Source organism: Rhamphochromis sp. 'chilingali', assembly GCF_963969265.1.
Source record: "Rhamphochromis sp. 'chilingali' genome assembly, chromosome: 9".
Lineage (NCBI taxonomy): Eukaryota > Metazoa > Chordata > Actinopteri > Cichliformes > Cichlidae > Rhamphochromis > Rhamphochromis sp. 'chilingali'.
Genome location: NC_137936.1, coordinates 25,860,384 through 25,877,920, shown reverse-complemented (window position 1 = coordinate 25,877,920; position 17,537 = coordinate 25,860,384). Strand labels below are relative to the sequence as shown.

The window sequence follows — 17,537 nt, the reverse complement described above, 5'->3', positions numbered from 1 at the left end:
CATTTTAAAAGTACTTGTGTAAAAACCAATGTAGCACTGTGTGAACCTTTTTTTGACAACAGTGTTGCCTGTGGCACAGAGGAACAGGATGAGTTTCTTTAATTTTGACATTTAATGGACAGACTTTTGGATCCGGTGTTCTGTGCGTACCTGGCTCTCCTGCCAGTGCTCCCTCCAGTCCTGGACCTCCGGCCCTCACCTTGCCAGCCCCGCCCTCACCCAGCGGCCCCACAGTGAACTGGAAGGGGCTGCCTGGCACGTGCACGCCCCTGTACTTGACGCTCACGCTGTGCACGCCCATCTCAGTGGGCACGAAGCGCACACAGTAGGCGTCGTTACCCGTGGCCACGAGCTCTGCTGGCTGACTGGCTCCAGAGGGGGAGGTGACCTCAGCAGTGACGTCCTGCATGTCGATCGCTGAGAAGAGAGGAAGGAGACATTTATACATTTACATTTGTTGACTGATTCACCACATGATCATTCATGAGTTTGTCATTTTATTTGTTATTCAGATCAAATTAAAGATGAAACATACCAGAACCGGTTGCTGTGACCGTAAGGACAGGCATGGCAAATGAGAAAAGGAAAAGGGAGGTTTAAGGAAATTTAACTCAAATTAAACTGTGCTACGACCTCCAAGAGACATAATCAGAAGTAACACAAGGTCCTTCATACAGTGAACAACTGCGAGGTTGCTTGCACAGTGCAAACTTTACCATCCAGTTCACAACTTACTGATCAAATGCAACCGTGCAAGTTACCCAAGAACACCTACCTTGAGGGTCACAAGGGTTGCTTTTATACATCTTTAACCAGTTGTCTTTATCAATATCATAACACAAAAATAAAAACTAAACTAAAGTTCCCCTAATCTTATATTGGTGCTGCTGTAGGTAGGAGCAGCCAAGCACTCCCTTGTTGCGTGTGTGATGCAGAAAAATTACTCTGTATCAAAACAAACTGATAAAAGATGAAGTGGAATCTTTCATGCCCACTTAAAAAATAAAGCAGTTAAAGCTAGTTTTACAACGCACCCTCCACCCTAGCACTGCGTCCCAAATAGGGGGCATCAACAACCCAAACACCCCTCACTGCTCTGGCTCCCCCTGCCAGCACCAGACCGGAGAGGCCAGAGACTAGCCGGACACAGCCAGGAGACAGGTTCTGATTCCGGGTAGCAGCAGAGGATTGAGTCATGGGAACGCTGGATCTTCCAGACCACCAGAGAGAGCAGTAGGAGCGGTAGGTGGTGTGAGAAAGGAGCTGCCGAGACAGGACGAGGAGGAACCAGCTCACTGGAGGAAAAAGATGAGGAAGAGAGCATACAGAGGAAGGGAAAGGATTGAGGGGTAGGAGAAGGGAACAAGGCAGTAGAGGAGGAAACGAGGAGAAGCTGAGGAGAAGGAGAGACATGATTGACAAGAGAGAAGAAAAAAAAGTAAAAGATCGATGAAAGATAAAAGGCAGACAGGAAATAAGATGAGTGAAAAGTTCTCATAGAAAGGGAATGATAGAACAGGGAAATAAGAAAAGTTAAATGTCAAAGAGACTACAGACTACAGAGCAGCAGCGAGGAAAACTGGGAAAAGCTGGAGTTTCAGACAGAGAGCAGCTCTGATCTACTTAGAGAGACGGCCCAAAACAAAAAAAAAATCCATTTGGTTCTATTTTTCCTGAAGTTTGTGTTACACACACGCAACATCATGAACATAGTCACCAAACGTCTGTGTACCTGGTATCTTTAGGCTGAGGTCGCACACACTCCCGACACTGGCGACAGACGCCGCCTTCTGTCGTCTGGTGATGCTCTCCCGAATACGACCCTCACCCGTCACCCTCACTGTGAACGGACTTCCTGTTGACGCCACACGTTCGTTAAGTTGCACGCTTCATTAGAACACTGAACTGTTTTTCAGCTACTTTTGCTCCTCTCTACCTGGCACGTGCTCCTCAGCGAAGCGGATTGAGACGATGTAGTTTCCAGGTTCGGTCGGACAGTAAGTGACTCTACAGGTCCCGTCCTCCATGTCCCCTGTTTGGATGTCTACTTTACTGGGACCTTCAATGGACAGAGCCAGACCGCCATAACCTGGAAACAGATCGCCATCATTGGCATTGATGTCATTATTATTAGTGCTTCAAAGGAAGAATTTTGAGTTTATATTAGAAAATAAATGCATTGTTTAGAACAGGCTGACACTGACCTGCCTCCCGCGTGTCGACTATAAAGCTCGAGTTGCTGAAGGTGGTTCCCTGGACGAGGCCGTCACCGTGAGCTTTGACTCGACTGGCGTCGCCAATCTCAGACTGGACGACCATGATGGTGATGGGACTGTTGGCGACATGACGACCATTCTTCAGGATGCTGACCTGGTGCTCGCCCACTTCCCGGGGGATGAAGGAGATACCTGTGAGGAGGAGAAAAGAGTTGAAGGTGAGAGGAGCAATTTCGGTAAATGTTGTACTCATTTGTTTCAAATGTGCCTTTGTGGATCTTACCGATGTGGTTGTTGGCCATCCTCTTCAGCAAGCAGGGCTCGTCACGTCCAGAGGGCGACCTGATGCTGGCGCTGAGCAGGCTGAGGTCCGTCTCATTGATGTCCAGAGAGAAATCTGCAGCCGAGCCCAGTTTGACCTGAGAGCGCCGCTGGTTGTCCTCTGAAAGACGAACAGAAGTAAGAAGGTAAAGTGTTAGATGACAAAATATAGCAAACCCAGTGTAGACTACAGTGGCTAAATTATTGAGACGAGAACTGTAAAAACCCATTTCTTTAATGTTTAAAAAAAAAAATCTGATTTCATGTCTACATCAGTAGCAAAATAATCACTTGTTTAAACAAGCTCAACTTTTTTTAAACAAGTGAGCTAACAAGCTACACTGGTAGACAATTTACAGTACTAATATTGTGCATTGGTGCCTGACCGGTAATCCTGGCAGTGAACGGGCTGCCAGCAATGTGCTCGTCATTGTATTTGACCAGGATGTTGTAGTCTCCTGGCAGCGTGGGCAGGTAGCTGACAGTGCAGGTCCCGTCTTTGTTGTCCACACAGCTGATCTCTGCTTTGGACGGACCCTCGATAGCCAGGTCCAGACCTCCTGGAGAGAGAGACGGGCTTGGTCAGCGAGACTGAACTGAGTCAAAACAGACTGTTAAATAATGAAAAATAAAATGTATAACCCGTACCTTCAGAGGCGTCCTCTGTGAAGACTGTGAAGGTAGCCAACTTGTTGGCGACACCATAACTCAGACCAGGACCGTAAGCTGTGACGTTGGGACTGCTGGCGTGATTCACATAGAACTGAAGGGGAGATTCTGCAACACAGAGTGAACCTAATTACAGCAAACTAAGTTTGCAGTAGTAGTAGTAATAATACTGTGAAATTCATGAGCCCTCAGTAAACCCAACCAGCCACTTCAGAACTCAATTCATACACCCCACCAAGATTTATCCTGACAAACCGAGGCCCCTGTGAGGAGCAAGCTCAGTAGTTATCACTATAAGGGTTCTAATCATGGTGCTAATGTCACATGAGTGTGTGTTTACCTGGGATGTGTGTGCCGTTGTATTTGATGTGCATCTCGTGCAGACCGGCCTCAGTAGGAGAGTACTGCACTGTGACCGTCCCATCCAGGTTGTCTGTGATTAGAGGCTGAGCGGATTTACCTGAAGGCATCAACACCTCACCTGTAAGAGAAGTTTCTTGATTAGCCATTTTTATAATGGAAGAGTCAGACTGTCCATTTATTGGTCAGTGTCTTAAACTCTGATCCCCTTTAACATATTAGTTTGTACAGACTGTGTCATTTCTAATAACTAAACTGATTATATTAACCCATGAATGTCTCATCCACATTTCAATTTACTGGTTACTCACATCTGTCGATTCACACAAAAAAAATAATATACTGCTGCAGGTGGCAGAGTATGCAGGTTTTGTACAGCAGAGAAACCCAGAAAGCTGAAAATGTGTCCTCAGCCTCTGCTGATCTGAATAAATTGCATTTCTTGTGTTTAATCACTTACCGTGTGCAGTGAAGTTTTAAATAACTTATGAAAATTTTTCTAGAATTGCTGGTGCTTTTTTTTGTTATGATAAAACCTTGTGTCTCTCAACACCTCAAATAAGCACAAATTCACTGAGACCATCCATCCCTTTCTTCCTTACCGGTGATTTCTCCCTTCCTGAGTGCGAAAGGAATCACCATGTCGAAAGGTCTGAAGCCACTGCCGTTAACGCTCGTACCATCTAGCTGGTAGCTTTCAGACTTCACCTGAATACAAGACAGGCACAAAGACAGACTTTAGCATGTCAGTGAGGGGGGAAAAAAATAAAATAAAATGTTCTCAGCAACCTGAAATGCAAGCATGCTGCCTCCAAGCCCCGCCCACACAAGGGCATCCTGAAAAGGAGTTGTGCAATGAAGGAAGGATGAGGAAGGAAGAGGTGGATGACTGTGATGATGGGGTGACTGATGCAGCCACAGTGATGAAGAGTGCACCAAGAAAGAAGAGGAGCAAAGGTTACCACCACAACACCTTTGTGCAATGTATCTCGCACACAGATGGTGGTTTGTGAACGATGGCATGGAGGAAAGAAAGTGTTTGAGTGAATACACTAAGGAGTGCAGTGAGAGAGAAGTTAAGTGTTCAACCAGCAGCCATTCACCCGCAACAGAGAGGGTGTGTGGGAATATAAAGTGTGTTCTATAAATACTGTCCTCCAAACAGTGAAAAAGACGACCTAAACCACACACTGCAGCACAGCCTTAACCAACCCTGGGGCCTGTACTACAAGGCAGGTTCAACATTCCCAGGATTTCTCTCTTATCTGGTTCAAGCCATCCTGACAGAGTGATCAGACTAAGCGGTCACATGAAAATGGACAGGTCTTAAGAATAAAGCCTATTCCAAAGGATGAAAGCTCTCAGCTGTCAACAGATTTATCAGTATCAACTATAATTACAATTGTATATTATCTTGCATCATAAAAGGAACATGGTGATCATTTTTAGTAGAAAAAGTCATGACGTGTGGGTTAACTGAGTGAGTGGATATCCAGTTTCATGTGACCGCTGATCCAATATGAGGCTAAAGGAATCCAGATAATAGAAAGATCCCTGCTTGAATAACTTAGTACAGCGCTCAGGTGAGCTGAAGAACATTGCAATATCTGTGTCTATAAGCTTACTGACAGACCTGCACCTCCAAAGAGCTTCTAAAACATCTGATTTCTTTTGCAGCTCACTCGAATAAAGACTAGAGTCAGTGATTATGCCCAAACTGGTAAGATGTAACCCTCCCCATTACCATTATTATTCAAATCATGAACCAATTAATGTTTCTAACCCCAGTTTAAGGCCAATTGTTCTGCTGCAGAATAAAGTTGGAATCAGATGTCTCCAAAGGACACTAACGATCTGCTGAAGGGCTTAAAAACATGTGTAAGTGTGTGTAATGGGGTACCCATGGCTTGAAGCCAGCCCCAGGGGGAGCGGCCCGTTGCTGTAGAGATGTCTGCCCTTTCATCATGGGTACCTCATCAGTAGCCTGGTGACATGACAGTAAGGATTAACACATCTCACACACATGTGGGAGTCTCTTTACACAAAGTCCATAGTTATGTTTGGAGTGGAAAGCAAACACCTGCGATCACCACCAGCAGTTTCCATTAATGGCTAGAAACATCTTACGTGTTCTGTCCTTAACATTAAGAAATTACATCAAGTTCTCATATTTCCACCCACTTATCAGGCTGGAATAAACTTTTTAGGAATATAAGAAGAATAGCATCAATTTCCTATATTTTTTTTGCCCTCCATTTTTGAGGACCTTTTCAGGATATTTATTTCTAATTAGTTATGCAAGTTTCTCTAAAGCAGAACCATTGTGCATTCGGCCTTTATTGTCCAGCCAAAAATTTAGGCATCAGACTGCTCTAAACACCATCTGATATGATGTCAGATATCCCTGATATGGTCTGGGCAGGCTCTGGCTGTAAGCACAAAAGCCAACCCATTTTTTTTAATCCACTTAAAATGTAGTCTTCACATCTGATCACATCAGAGTTCAAGAAATACCATTTATCCGTCTGTGCAGCCTAAAGACAGCTGCTTTGTTAAGACTGAAATACGCATCAGTTCAAATAAAATTTCTTCCACTGTGACATGACTTTGTGGAGAAAATGATCCCTCCCACACAAACAAGGAAAGACGATGAAAGGCCCAATACCACGAGCAGGAAAATCAAAGAAACAGTCAAACTAAGATGAGGTTAATCAGTGTACAAGGACATGTTTGATACTCTGGATGACCGCGACATCTGCTTTCAAAGTGTTTGTCTAATATGCGTTCTCTTCTCACCGTGACTTTGAAGGGACTGCGTGGGATGTTTTCCCCTCCAAAGCGGACGTAGATGACGTAGTTGCCAGGAGCTGGCGCAGTGTAGAAGATGTCAAAGGTGCCATCTTCATTCTCCAGCACCTCGGCCTCCACCTCTGTGCCATCGGGCTGAACCACCACACAGCTCACTTTCCCTTTACCAGCACCCTTTGCATTCACCACCAGACTCAGCTCCTCACCAATGGCCACAGTGGGACCCACGCCCGAACCTGGGAGAAGTACACGTTGTGAATTAATCAGACTCCTAAAAATAAATGAGATTCCTTCTGTCAGACTCCGATCACATACCGGTCACGGTGCACTTGCTGGCATCACCAGTTGCTGTGGCACGGACTCTGTAAGGTGATGCTGGGATGTCATCGCCACCATATTTTATAACGATGGTGTACCGGCCAGCACGGTCAGGGATGTATGATACCCGGTATGTACCATCACCGTTGTCATGGATCCTGGGCTGCTTAGGTTTGCCATCCTGGTCCTGAAGAGGAAGGAAGTGAATAACAATCTGTGTGGGGTCGACTTTAGTGTGTGTATGCTTATGTGTGTGATACTGACCGTGATGAGCACGCTCAGTTGGCCTTGGCCAGCATCTTTAGCGTCGATATTGAACTCAACGGGGAAGCTGGCGGGGACGCCGCTGGTCAGCCCGGGGCCGCTGGCTCGTACTTTGCTGGCATCGTGAGTGGGCAGAACCCGAAACTTGAAGGGACTGAAAGATCAGAGACAGTAAAGACTGATCAACGGTATGAACCACAACAGCAAGCAGATATCAAAGGGACAAAAATTACCAGCGATAGAGTAATACAGTGTTCACCTCTGGCTGTTAGAGTGAATCGACTCAAAAGGTCTGCTTTGCATGCATTTTTTTCTGGATAATCAGTCACTGTAGTTTCATATAATCTTAAATTTAGCTTAAGTCCATCATTTGAGGTGTCAGCAGTTCAATTAAAACAAACCAGAACAAATCAAATGTATACATTTTCACAAAGTTGCCCAACTCCTTCTGCTGCTGTACTGCTACAGCTGTGTACCTGTGTGGGACGTCCTCCTCAGCATATTTTACAGCCACCGAGTACGGTCCCTCCACAGACGGCGTGTAGGACACTGTGTGAGTCCCGTCTCCATTATCAGTCACTTCCGCAGGCTCTGCAATGCCTTTGGGAGCAGCGACTGCCACAGCCAGGGGCGCCACGCCGGCCTTCCTGCAGTCCACTGTGAAGGATTGCGGGATATTGGCCCTGACTCCTGACGCCACTCCAGGACCAGAAACTTTGACCTTACTAGAGTCCACCACATCCTTAACTGGGACCTTAAATGGACTCCCTAAGTACAGAAAAATAAATTAGGTGTAAACACAACTAGCAAGACTCGTAGCAGAGCGTGCTGTTTGACACTTTAATGTTTGTAGCACATGCAGCAGAGACATCACAGACATGTAGACAGATGTGCAGAGTGAAGCCACCTCTTAATAAATGCTAATAAAATGCACTCCTAGATACTGGATAACTGTCTGACAACATGTCTGTGAATCACTCCACAAATGCAAAGTTACAGAGATAACAGTGCTGCAGTATCTGCTGAATGACTCTGCAGAAACAAAGTCATCGCATAAAAGTTGTCAAACAAAGAAACATGAGAACTTTTCAGACCACAGTCGAAGAAATTTAAAACTGACATCTTTAAAACATTAAGCCAAAACCCTCAACATGTCTTCAAACAACCAATAACAGCATTTTTGTAATGTCAACTAAACATTAACTGCACCTTTTATCATTAGCATCTGTTTATAGGTACAAATGAGAGAAAAGGCAAAGATCTTTAAGAGATGAACGCATGTGAAACAGCTTAGTGAAGCTGTGCTAAATTAGTTTATTCCTGTTTTTCATGTTGATGAGAACCATTCCTCCTCCATTCATGAGCCTTCTCACATTACTGGAATTAAGTCTGATTAAATTCTTCTCTCTTTCTGTTGTCAACAAATCTCAGAAAACTGACCCAAACCATCTGGATCCAGTTCCTGTTTATCTATGCCACAGAGCTCCACTGTGGTCCAGAAATACTGATCTTTCCACCCTATTTTAACCAACTCACACACAAAAGACTCAAATGTGATTAACTTGCAGTTGAAAATTGTCTCAAACAAATGAAATGCCTTCTCCATTCACTCCTTATCCAACTTTGAGTTGCAAGGGCAGCAGTCTAAGCTAAAGGTCTTAAGATGAAATACACTCAAAGAAAGTTGTTTTATAAACTACAAGGGTTGTTAAACTCAAACTCTTCAGGATGCTGAGGTGTTCCCTAAACTAGCTCAGAGAAATAATCTTTCCAGCGTGTTCTGTGTCCAGCGTGGACATGCCTGAAACACCTCACCTGGTTTACTCTGAACTGTTTCTGAATGCTTGTCTTTCCATTTTTAAAAGGTAGGGTTTTTCCTGCACGCTTTACAGGTTTAACCATCCCCTGTGCTACAGCTTATTATGCTAGTAAGGGAACCAAATTAATAAAAATAAAAAAAAGATCATCTCACCAGGAATGTGTTCTCCTCCATAGGTGATGTTGACGTCGTAGTTTCCTGGTGTGAAGGGAATGTACTCCACACTGCAGCTGCCATCTTTGTTGTCTGTGCAAGACATCTTAGACTCTGATGGACCCTCCACAGTGATGCCAAGGCCACCAATACCTGCCCCTCTGAAGGAACACCACATCCAAATTATTTGTACTTTAATTATCTACCAAAATGTTCAAATGTTTGCAGATGATACAGGATGATTTACATGATTTGATTGCCAATTTTGTCATTTGCGCACAAATGTTGTGCGCAAATGAATGTTTACCTTTTGTTTGTATTGGCTTAAAAAAAAAAAGAAAAAGGAAAAAAAGACTGAAACAAAAAGGCATAATGCCTCGTCACACATGGTGCATTTAAAAATATAACCAAAGAGTCTTAAATTAAATATTCCCTGTAAAAGTGTAGTTTCAGTTTTCTGTCAGTTAACTATAATCTTTACTGACTCATACAGTTATCTACTTTATTGCTCCTTATTTATAAGGATATATGTGCATACTTTATTGCCCAGCAGTACCTGGTGAAGATGTTGAAGTTGTTGGGCTGGTCAGTCAGGCCTTGTTCCAGCCCGGGGCCAGTAGCCACCACCCTGCTCGGGTCACATCCCTCTGACACAGAAACCCTGAATGGGCTATTGGGAACTGGAGTGTCATCATACAGAACCTGGACGCTGTGGACGCCTAAAATAAAGATTGACACAAATGAAACGGACTTCACAACAAAAAGGTTTTATGTTGAGCAGTTCAGTTCTGACTGGATGCGTTACCATTTTCAAAAGGAGTGTACTCGACACAGTAGGTGCCATCGGCCTTGTCTGTAACCACACAGTCTGTCAGAGCTCCAGACGGGTTCTTGACCGCCGCCTTTATGTGGTCGCCACCCCGCCGGGTCAGAGAACGAGCATCCACTGTGAACTCTGTGGTGGCTTCTCTGAAAACAGCTGGAGGGAGGGAAACAGAGGAAGGCGTGTTTTAAGCAGAACTCTGACTGGGCACAAGAGGTTTTTTGATCATCACCAAACTTACTCAGGCTGTCAAGTCATCTCTACCTGTTGACTTATGAAGGAGTTTTATCAAGTTGGAAATTACCCCGATATCACAAAGGGATTTAAAAACTATACTACATAAAATACACACAGTCCCTCAACACAAAATTCTTCAATTCACAAAAAATGAAGAGAAGCATTGAATATTAACACTTCAAAGTTCAGCACAATAGTGGAGTCTCTCAATTAAACCCAGTCTGACATAAGCCATTTTATCTCCTCCCCCTGTAAGGCCACCCTATTTAAAAAACTGTTTTGTGATTGGCTGCCCCTCAATTAAACATAAGCAGGTGGGTGGAGCTTATGTACTCTCAGCCGTGTGCTTGGGATGATCATATTAGGTTCATTAACCACTGTAGCGAATGCTATTAAGTTGTATAATTCACTTTCTATGACTTCTAACTTGTATAATATTCAACTGTGCAGGATAATGCAAAGCAAAAGAAACCAAACAGGAAAAAAATAAACAGTACTGCTCAACTTGAACACCACTCATTTAATTATTCTTCCTAAACTGGATTTGTATCAAACTAAATATATACTGTACCTTGTCCCTCCACTCCAGGTCCAAACACTTTGACTTTGGAGGTGTCCACAGCAGGGTCCGCCATCACCTTAGCAGGGAAACCAGGGACCGTCTTTCCTCCATACTTCAGCAGCAGGGTGTACATGCCAGAAGTCAGAGGGATGTAGGTCACCGTGTAGGTCCCGTCTTTGTTATCCACAATCTCAGTCTTCGCTTTTGCACCTGGAATATGAAATTAGAATTTGTGCTACATGGAGAACCACCAAAATTTTTTGCTTTAAAACAGAAAACCTGGAGTTTAAACATACAAAATCTCACCAATGAACATGTCTGTTGACAAAGCCAAACGACAGCTTTCCAGCCATATTTCATGATATTAAATAAGCTCTACACTTACCCCCTGGTGAGGCATGTTAAAGAAGCAAAGGGGACGAAATGGAAACTTTCTTCACTTGAAATAACTGATCATCAAGTATTCTTTTAAGTCTCTAAATCCCAATTTTCATAAACAGTGAATAATGGCTGGCTCTGCCTTTATTTGAATACAGCTTTTTAAATGTGCTTTTGAACATGTATAACTTTTATATGACTGAATTAAATAGTTACCTGAGCCCAGGCCTGAACCAGTAGGGCTGCTTGGGGGTGAATCTAGCGCAGCCTCCAGGCTGAGTTCACCCGGTCCAGCTTGAGAGCAGTCCACATTTACAACACTGGTTTCCCCAACCTGAAGAGACAGTAACATGGATCAGACTTTATGACTTTCAGGACAGGAGAGTATTTTAAAGGATGAGTCAGACTCTAAAGCAGACACAGGACAGGATGAGATGAGTTTAAGGAACTTAAAAAGCAGCACAACTTTCGAACAATGAAAAACTGAACTTGTGCCTATTGCATGAATAAATTCTGAGGAACTTGAAAATTTCTTCCTGGCTGCATTTCAGCAGAGTCCACCACATGGGTGCGTGTGGGTGAATGGGTGGATGACTGGATATGTAAAGCGCTTTGGGGTCCTTAGGGACTAGAAAAGTGCTTTATAAATACAGGCCATTTACCATTTACATACATATTGGCTGACCGGGTGTCTCAGTTCATGTGGGACACCCTTTCTCATTCCCTAGTTAGTCACACATTTTGACTGGCACTACTTTTCAGAAGTCACCACTTCACACACACCTTCCCTAAACAGAGGAATGAATCCACTGGCTGTAAGAAAAGCAGGAAAGGCTGCCATCATGGATCAAGTGCAGGTCAATTTGTCACATTTCTCGCTGCTTGTAACACACCCAGTGGAGGAAATTACACCATACAGTCAAAAGCTATGAAGATTTTTGCGCAATATGACGGAAACTCCCACTAAGACTGGAAAATGCTGCTACAACAAAGACTGGAACATATTACTGGGTGAAGTGGGGAGGAGGAGGTGGTTCTGCATTCCTACTGAAACCCAGAGATCACCACATAAAAGAGCAGCTAACTTTACAAATTTAAGATTAACGAGCCAAAATTCTGAGCTGCAGAGAAATTCAGAAGCAGTGTTGTAGCAGCATATTTGTTGCACTCATCCAGATTTCACTCCCCCTGCAGACTCACCTTGGCTCTCTTCAGGCCCGATCCTGAGGCAACCACCTTGGAGGGGTCAAAGGGCATCTGGATGTCAGCTCTGAATGGCGATCCGGGGATGTGGACATTCTCAAACAGGATGTTAACCAGGTAGTCTCCAGGCTCTGTGGGCAGGTAGGAGACTGAGCAGGTCCCATCGCCATTATCTGAACATTCGATCTTGGCCTCGGTCGGCCCCTCCACCGTCAGCCCCAGACCTCCAGTGCCGGCACCTTTGGTGTCGATTGTGAACTCAGCCAGGTTCCCCACTAAGCCTCCCTTCAGACCAGGACCGAAGGCTTTCACCTAAAACAAGATGTAACGCATTATTAATCATAGAGGTGTCTAACATGTTAAAACAGACCAAGTAAAATTGTCAGCTTACAGAACAAACTGATATTACCTTGCTGGGGTCTGGAGGCAGGTGGGCCTCCACAGGAAAGGGGCTTCCTGGGATGGGGTGTCCATCATAAGACACGTTAACAGCATACACTCCCTCCTTTATGGGGGTGTAACGGACCAAACTGACATCTGCTTTACCGGGCTGAGGCTCAACTTTACAAGGTACTGCCTGCTGACTGGGACTCAGCTAACACCACATATGCAGAAAGAAAACAGATTTTCCAGAATCTAAAATTTTTGGAAAAAGTATTTTCCTTATCCAACCTTAATAAAAAGACTGACTCTTACTAACAGTTATATTTTTCCCCACACAGGTCAATATGAGGTTTCTCTGACACTCACCAGTTCTACCACCAGGTGACCTTGACCTCCAGCACCCTTTGTGTCCACCATGAACTGCTGTTCCTGGTTAACCTCCACTCCTGAAAGACATTAGTCACTTATAAGTGGCTGCTCCTGAAGTACCTAGAAACTTTCTGTTAACACCAAAACTGGTTTCAGGCCCTCTAAGGTATGGAGGCCTATCTCCCCCCACCACTTCCCCTGACAGACGCCCTCAGACATCAGTGCATTGGTGGTTCTTTGTGTCCGGGGGTGGGCGCCTGGGTACACACCGGCTCACTCCTTGGTGGCTGCTTATGGCCTGGAGCCTGGGGCTCGCTCGGGCCACTTCGGGGGGTGGGGTGCCCTCGGCCTCTCGGCCCGGGGCTCGGTCACTCTGGCACAGCTGGCTGCCGGCGGAGCTCACGGGCACGTCACTGCAACTCCCCCTGGCTTCTGCTCCGCGGCTGCTGAGTGAGCCCTCATCTGGGACTCTCCTCAGCTCTTTCTGGGACAGTGGCGCGGCTGCCCCTCTGTTGGGCTTCCTTGGTCTCTTGTGTTCTGGGGGCCTCTGGATGTCTGGAGTCTTGCTCTCCTCCATACCTGCTTCATGCCCTGGAGGACGGGGCTGTGGCCCCCCCACACCCTCTAGCAGATCATTACATGAAGGAACCTTTTAAATACAAGCGCGCTCATGCTCACAGGTGTACACACGGGTGCTCACACACACAAACGACACCCTTTTTGGCTCCCAGCTCAAAGCACAATGTGCGCTGTCGATCTTACGTGCTGCACAATAATGTTTAATATTTACCGTTATATTCCCATACATCATTGCGATGTTGTTCATTGTATTGCTCTTCTTTTTTCTTCTGCTCGTTTTCTTTTTTCATTCTCAACAGGTGATCGATATATGTATTTTTTGTCTGCTTATTTTGTTGGTTTTTGTCTTTTGCCCTTCATCCCCGTCCCTCTTCTCCGCTGTTTTTCATTCCCTCTTTCTTTCCCCAGTCAAGTCTGTCCCGTATTTAGCAAGTGAAAATAAAATAAACAATAAAAGGTGAATCAAATGGACCATTACGGCAAGGCTGGGATGGTCCATTTGGTAAAGTAAATCCGTTGGGCATCTTTCTTTGCCTTTAGACAATAATTCTGATGGCAAAAGAGCCAAACGGCCAAAAAAACAAAAAAACAAACACTAAAACTGATGACTGATAGAACGGGAGCTCAACATCCAGATCACTCTTGTACAATTTCTGTTGACTGTCACTGTAACTTTAATTACAGTCAAACATTTGTACAATGCTTAACTTTGATTTCATCTCCGATGAAAAGTACTCATCAATTCTCATTAGACCCTGGAAGCAAAAACAAAAGAAAAACAAAACACAAAACCAAACGACTCATGTACCAGAAATGGGAAGGAACCATCCTGAAGTTCCTTGCATGTTATAAAAGAACCAACAGCAAATCTGCAGATATTCTTTTTTTGCAGAAGCATAAGCAGTCATTTGTTATGCTTTACTGCTCATGTCAGAAAAACAAAATCTTGTATTTATTTTTAAGATATAACTTGTGTTCTTTCTTTTCCAGAGAACTTTTCTAAACAGTTGAGGAAGTTAACAGAAGAGGAAGTCAGCTTACTTCCATCCATGTTATCCACAGTGACTTTGCTGAGGTCCAGTGGTGCAGCGACTCCAACTGTGAAGGGGCTCTTGGCAATGGGGTCGCCTCCAAACTTCACCACGATTGTCATCTCCCCCTGCAAAGAAACTGATCATTTACTCTGGAACAAACACTAAAAGCACTATGTTCATTTACCATCATGACTCTGGACAGTTTGCAAGATCTGTGACACTCTGACATGACGAACTTTAAGTGTTAAGTGCCAAAATATAAAAAGCACTAGAAATAATCTGATGTACCTGTTGTGCAGGTGTGTACTTGACAGTCTGAGAGTAGTCGTAGTTATCGATGATGTCAAAGTCTTTCACGGGAGAGGAGAAGGTAACGTCCAGCGGTGCTTTACCTGCTCCTTTAGTCAACACGGTGAAATGAGTCGGTTTTCCGCTCTCCACACCTGGACAGAATAAGAGAAGGGGTTACTTGTAATAATGCTCTCTGTATACTGTCACAGTCTCGCCTACAAATAGCAGATCATATCAAGGACTAACCTTTGATTTAAAAGACTGGGCTCAATGACAGATTTTTGTTTAAGACCTATTCTAATAAATTTAATGTCCCATTAAATCCACTCTCTCACCAGTGCGAGCCAGTCCAGGACCTTCTGCTTTGACCTTTGATGCATCATGTGAAGGATCGACTTTGACACTGAAGGGGCTCTGAGGAACTTCCTGTGTTAAGTAACCAGAATAAAATCACAGTAAGACCTTTTTTTCTTAAAAGTGGACATTCTATAGCATAGCTTATGCAGCGAAAAGAGAAAAGCCCAAAAGGTAAACACATTTATTGGCACGTCATATTTAACGCAGAAAAATCGATGCATTTCTTCATACAAGCCTTAAATCATGAGGTCAAACAGATTTTAAAAGACACTCGCTCTTTTCTATGTTGTGTTTCACCAACATCAGACTTCTTCTGTAGAAAAAAGTGAGCTATTTCACTAGTGGTATACAAGTAGGAATCAGAGCAGGTTTAGCAACTTAGAAATGATGAAAACATTAAAATAGAAAGATGTCTTTTTGGCACTCATAAATTCATCAAATCTGACTTGAAGCCGACTTAAAACACTAGGGGAAAAACTAGTATTTTATCAATTGATAGAAATTATCTGTACTTTGCAGGCAGTTTATGGAGTAAATCATGCTCTGCATTCCACACTCATCTAAATGTGATCACTTCTGACTCCAGACTGTGGACAGCGAGCACTCAGACCAGAGGGCGATCCTTTCAGGAGTGTGTTTGTACCTTGTCAGTGAACAGGACTTTAATGGTGAGCCTTCCAGCAGCAGGAGGGATGTATTTGACTGTGAACGTGTCGTTGGCGTTGGGAATGATATCAAAATCCACGTCAGCCTCTTTGTCGCTGATCATGTTGGCGTCACACTTAATCCCAACGCCGACATCACCTGAACAAACACAGTTGACCATAACCATATCGTGAACATACAGTTATGACTCAGACTCCAAATAATCTCATTTCTTGGCCGATGATCGTTTCAGTGTATACACCGGCTGCCACAAGGTGGCGCTGCCTGCTTCAGTTTCTGCTCCTCAGTCAATCGTCTCTTCTCAGAAACACTTCACACCTCCGGGATGGTGCATTGCCAAAAACTCTAATATAAACAATAAGCCACCTGTGCAACACAATCGGCACTCCCTGCAGCACAAGACCCGAGCTATCAATCACAACAGAGGAATTCAGAGTATGAGAGATAAGAAAAGGACAAGAAACCATGTCAGACAACAGAAACTGCCCACCCCTGAAGGGAAACCACTGATAACCTGAAACCACTCCTGAGAAACTCCTCAGAAACCATTTTTCTTTCTATACAGAGTGTTAGCAAATGACCTTCACAATTCTCTCTTGTCCCAAAGAAAAAGCTCAAATTACCCCACTGCACATACTGTAATGTTTAAGAATTTAATTCTAGAAGATTAAAACAAATGCAGTTTTTATGTGCACGCACGCACGCACGCACGCACGCACGCACACACACACACACTTTAATATGAGCATCACCACTGTGGCAAAGTTGTGTGTGTTTTTGGTGGGGGGGGGGGGGGGGGGGGGATTCATAAAAGAAGCGTTTCCTGTCATGAAAATGACATGGAAGAAGAAAAATAAATAAATCTACATAAGTGTTACTTTCTCCAGTTTGAACATACTGATACTATAATTTGAAAATAAATAAATTCTAGTAGCATTTGCAAATAATTCTTTTAGCCTTTTAGAGCAGTTTACTTTTTTGCCCCCAGGCTGAATTGAATTTCAACAGCTCTTTTGGCACAGAGCAGAGTAAAAAACAAACAAACACATTGTCTGTAACATGTGCATTCACTTTAAAATGAATGTAGCCTTTGAATGATACTACAGTAATATACCCTACACCCCGACCCCCCCTCTCTTTCCTCTGGTATGTCATGGCAATGATCTCAAGGCAGAAACATCCCAACAGGAAATTCATCCATCTGACCCTTCCTGAGTAGTAACACAGGATCATGCTTCATCACCCGCATGCACCGGCCTAAACATGCTCCCCACCACATTAAAAGAATATATGCACACTCAAACCTGAACGTGTGCTTTGTCTCTATTCATTAATGCAGTGACAAATACTAGTCGTCCTCAGACTTGTTTGAAGTGCAAGTTTAGATAAGAGTTCATAAGATGCAGCAGAATGGAAATGAATGTAGGAGTGGGTACCCTCTGATGATGAAATCAGAGGGAAAAAAAAGGAGAAGGCTACTCTCTCGAACGTCACAGAACAGTCAGCGTAACTTGTTCATGGAAGTAGTTTTTCTGCTTCAAATCTTTTCCAGTTGATTCATTTTAGAATATCCAAATCTGAAGTCTGGTGTTGAACCGGCATATTGGTATCAAAACCGGTTGTTTTACGGTTGTGATACTTTGTTAGCTTTTAATAAACTGCTGCTTGGACTGACACTGAAACAGAACACACCTTGCTTACTCCTAACACTCAAACCCCAAAGTTT

General features: G+C 43.9%; 1 protein-coding gene across 4 annotated transcripts in view; it reads right to left on the bottom strand.

The window, feature by feature from the left end:
• flnba (filamin B a) overlaps nucleotides 1-17,537 on the bottom strand; it is a 62,558-nt gene that overhangs the window by 4,644 nt on the left and 40,377 nt on the right. Inside the window, exons 17-43 of one of the 4 annotated variants that reach the window (XM_080891450.1) lie at nucleotides 15,789-15,949; nucleotides 15,124-15,214; nucleotides 14,786-14,940; nucleotides 14,505-14,622; nucleotides 12,882-12,961; nucleotides 12,541-12,726; nucleotides 12,129-12,443; nucleotides 11,145-11,262; nucleotides 10,560-10,760; nucleotides 9,734-9,907; nucleotides 9,485-9,647; nucleotides 8,929-9,089; nucleotides 7,433-7,724; nucleotides 6,957-7,110; nucleotides 6,690-6,879; nucleotides 6,363-6,610; nucleotides 5,467-5,550; nucleotides 4,169-4,274; nucleotides 3,547-3,687; nucleotides 3,186-3,314; nucleotides 2,924-3,097; nucleotides 2,500-2,658; nucleotides 2,205-2,408; nucleotides 1,937-2,089; nucleotides 1,733-1,855; nucleotides 536-547; nucleotides 151-417 (exon numbers count right to left, since the gene is read on the bottom strand). In XM_080891450.1, the coding sequence (XP_080747576.1) occupies nucleotides 151-417; nucleotides 536-547; nucleotides 1,733-1,855; nucleotides 1,937-2,089; nucleotides 2,205-2,408; nucleotides 2,500-2,658; nucleotides 2,924-3,097; nucleotides 3,186-3,314; nucleotides 3,547-3,687; nucleotides 4,169-4,274; nucleotides 5,467-5,550; nucleotides 6,363-6,610; nucleotides 6,690-6,879; nucleotides 6,957-7,110; nucleotides 7,433-7,724; nucleotides 8,929-9,089; nucleotides 9,485-9,647; nucleotides 9,734-9,907; nucleotides 10,560-10,760; nucleotides 11,145-11,262; nucleotides 12,129-12,443; nucleotides 12,541-12,726; nucleotides 12,882-12,961; nucleotides 14,505-14,622; nucleotides 14,786-14,940; nucleotides 15,124-15,214; nucleotides 15,789-15,949 (4,359 nt within the window). The remainder of the gene's footprint in view (nucleotides 1-150; nucleotides 418-535; nucleotides 548-1,732; nucleotides 1,856-1,936; nucleotides 2,090-2,204; nucleotides 2,409-2,499; nucleotides 2,659-2,923; nucleotides 3,098-3,185; nucleotides 3,315-3,546; nucleotides 3,688-4,168; nucleotides 4,275-5,466; nucleotides 5,551-6,362; nucleotides 6,611-6,689; nucleotides 6,880-6,956; nucleotides 7,111-7,432; nucleotides 7,725-8,928; nucleotides 9,090-9,484; nucleotides 9,648-9,733; nucleotides 9,908-10,559; nucleotides 10,761-11,144; nucleotides 11,263-12,128; nucleotides 12,444-12,540; nucleotides 12,727-12,881; nucleotides 12,962-14,504; nucleotides 14,623-14,785; nucleotides 14,941-15,123; nucleotides 15,215-15,788; nucleotides 15,950-17,537) is intronic. The other 3 variants (XM_080891451.1, XM_080891452.1, XM_080891453.1) reach the window with 3 other exon arrangements.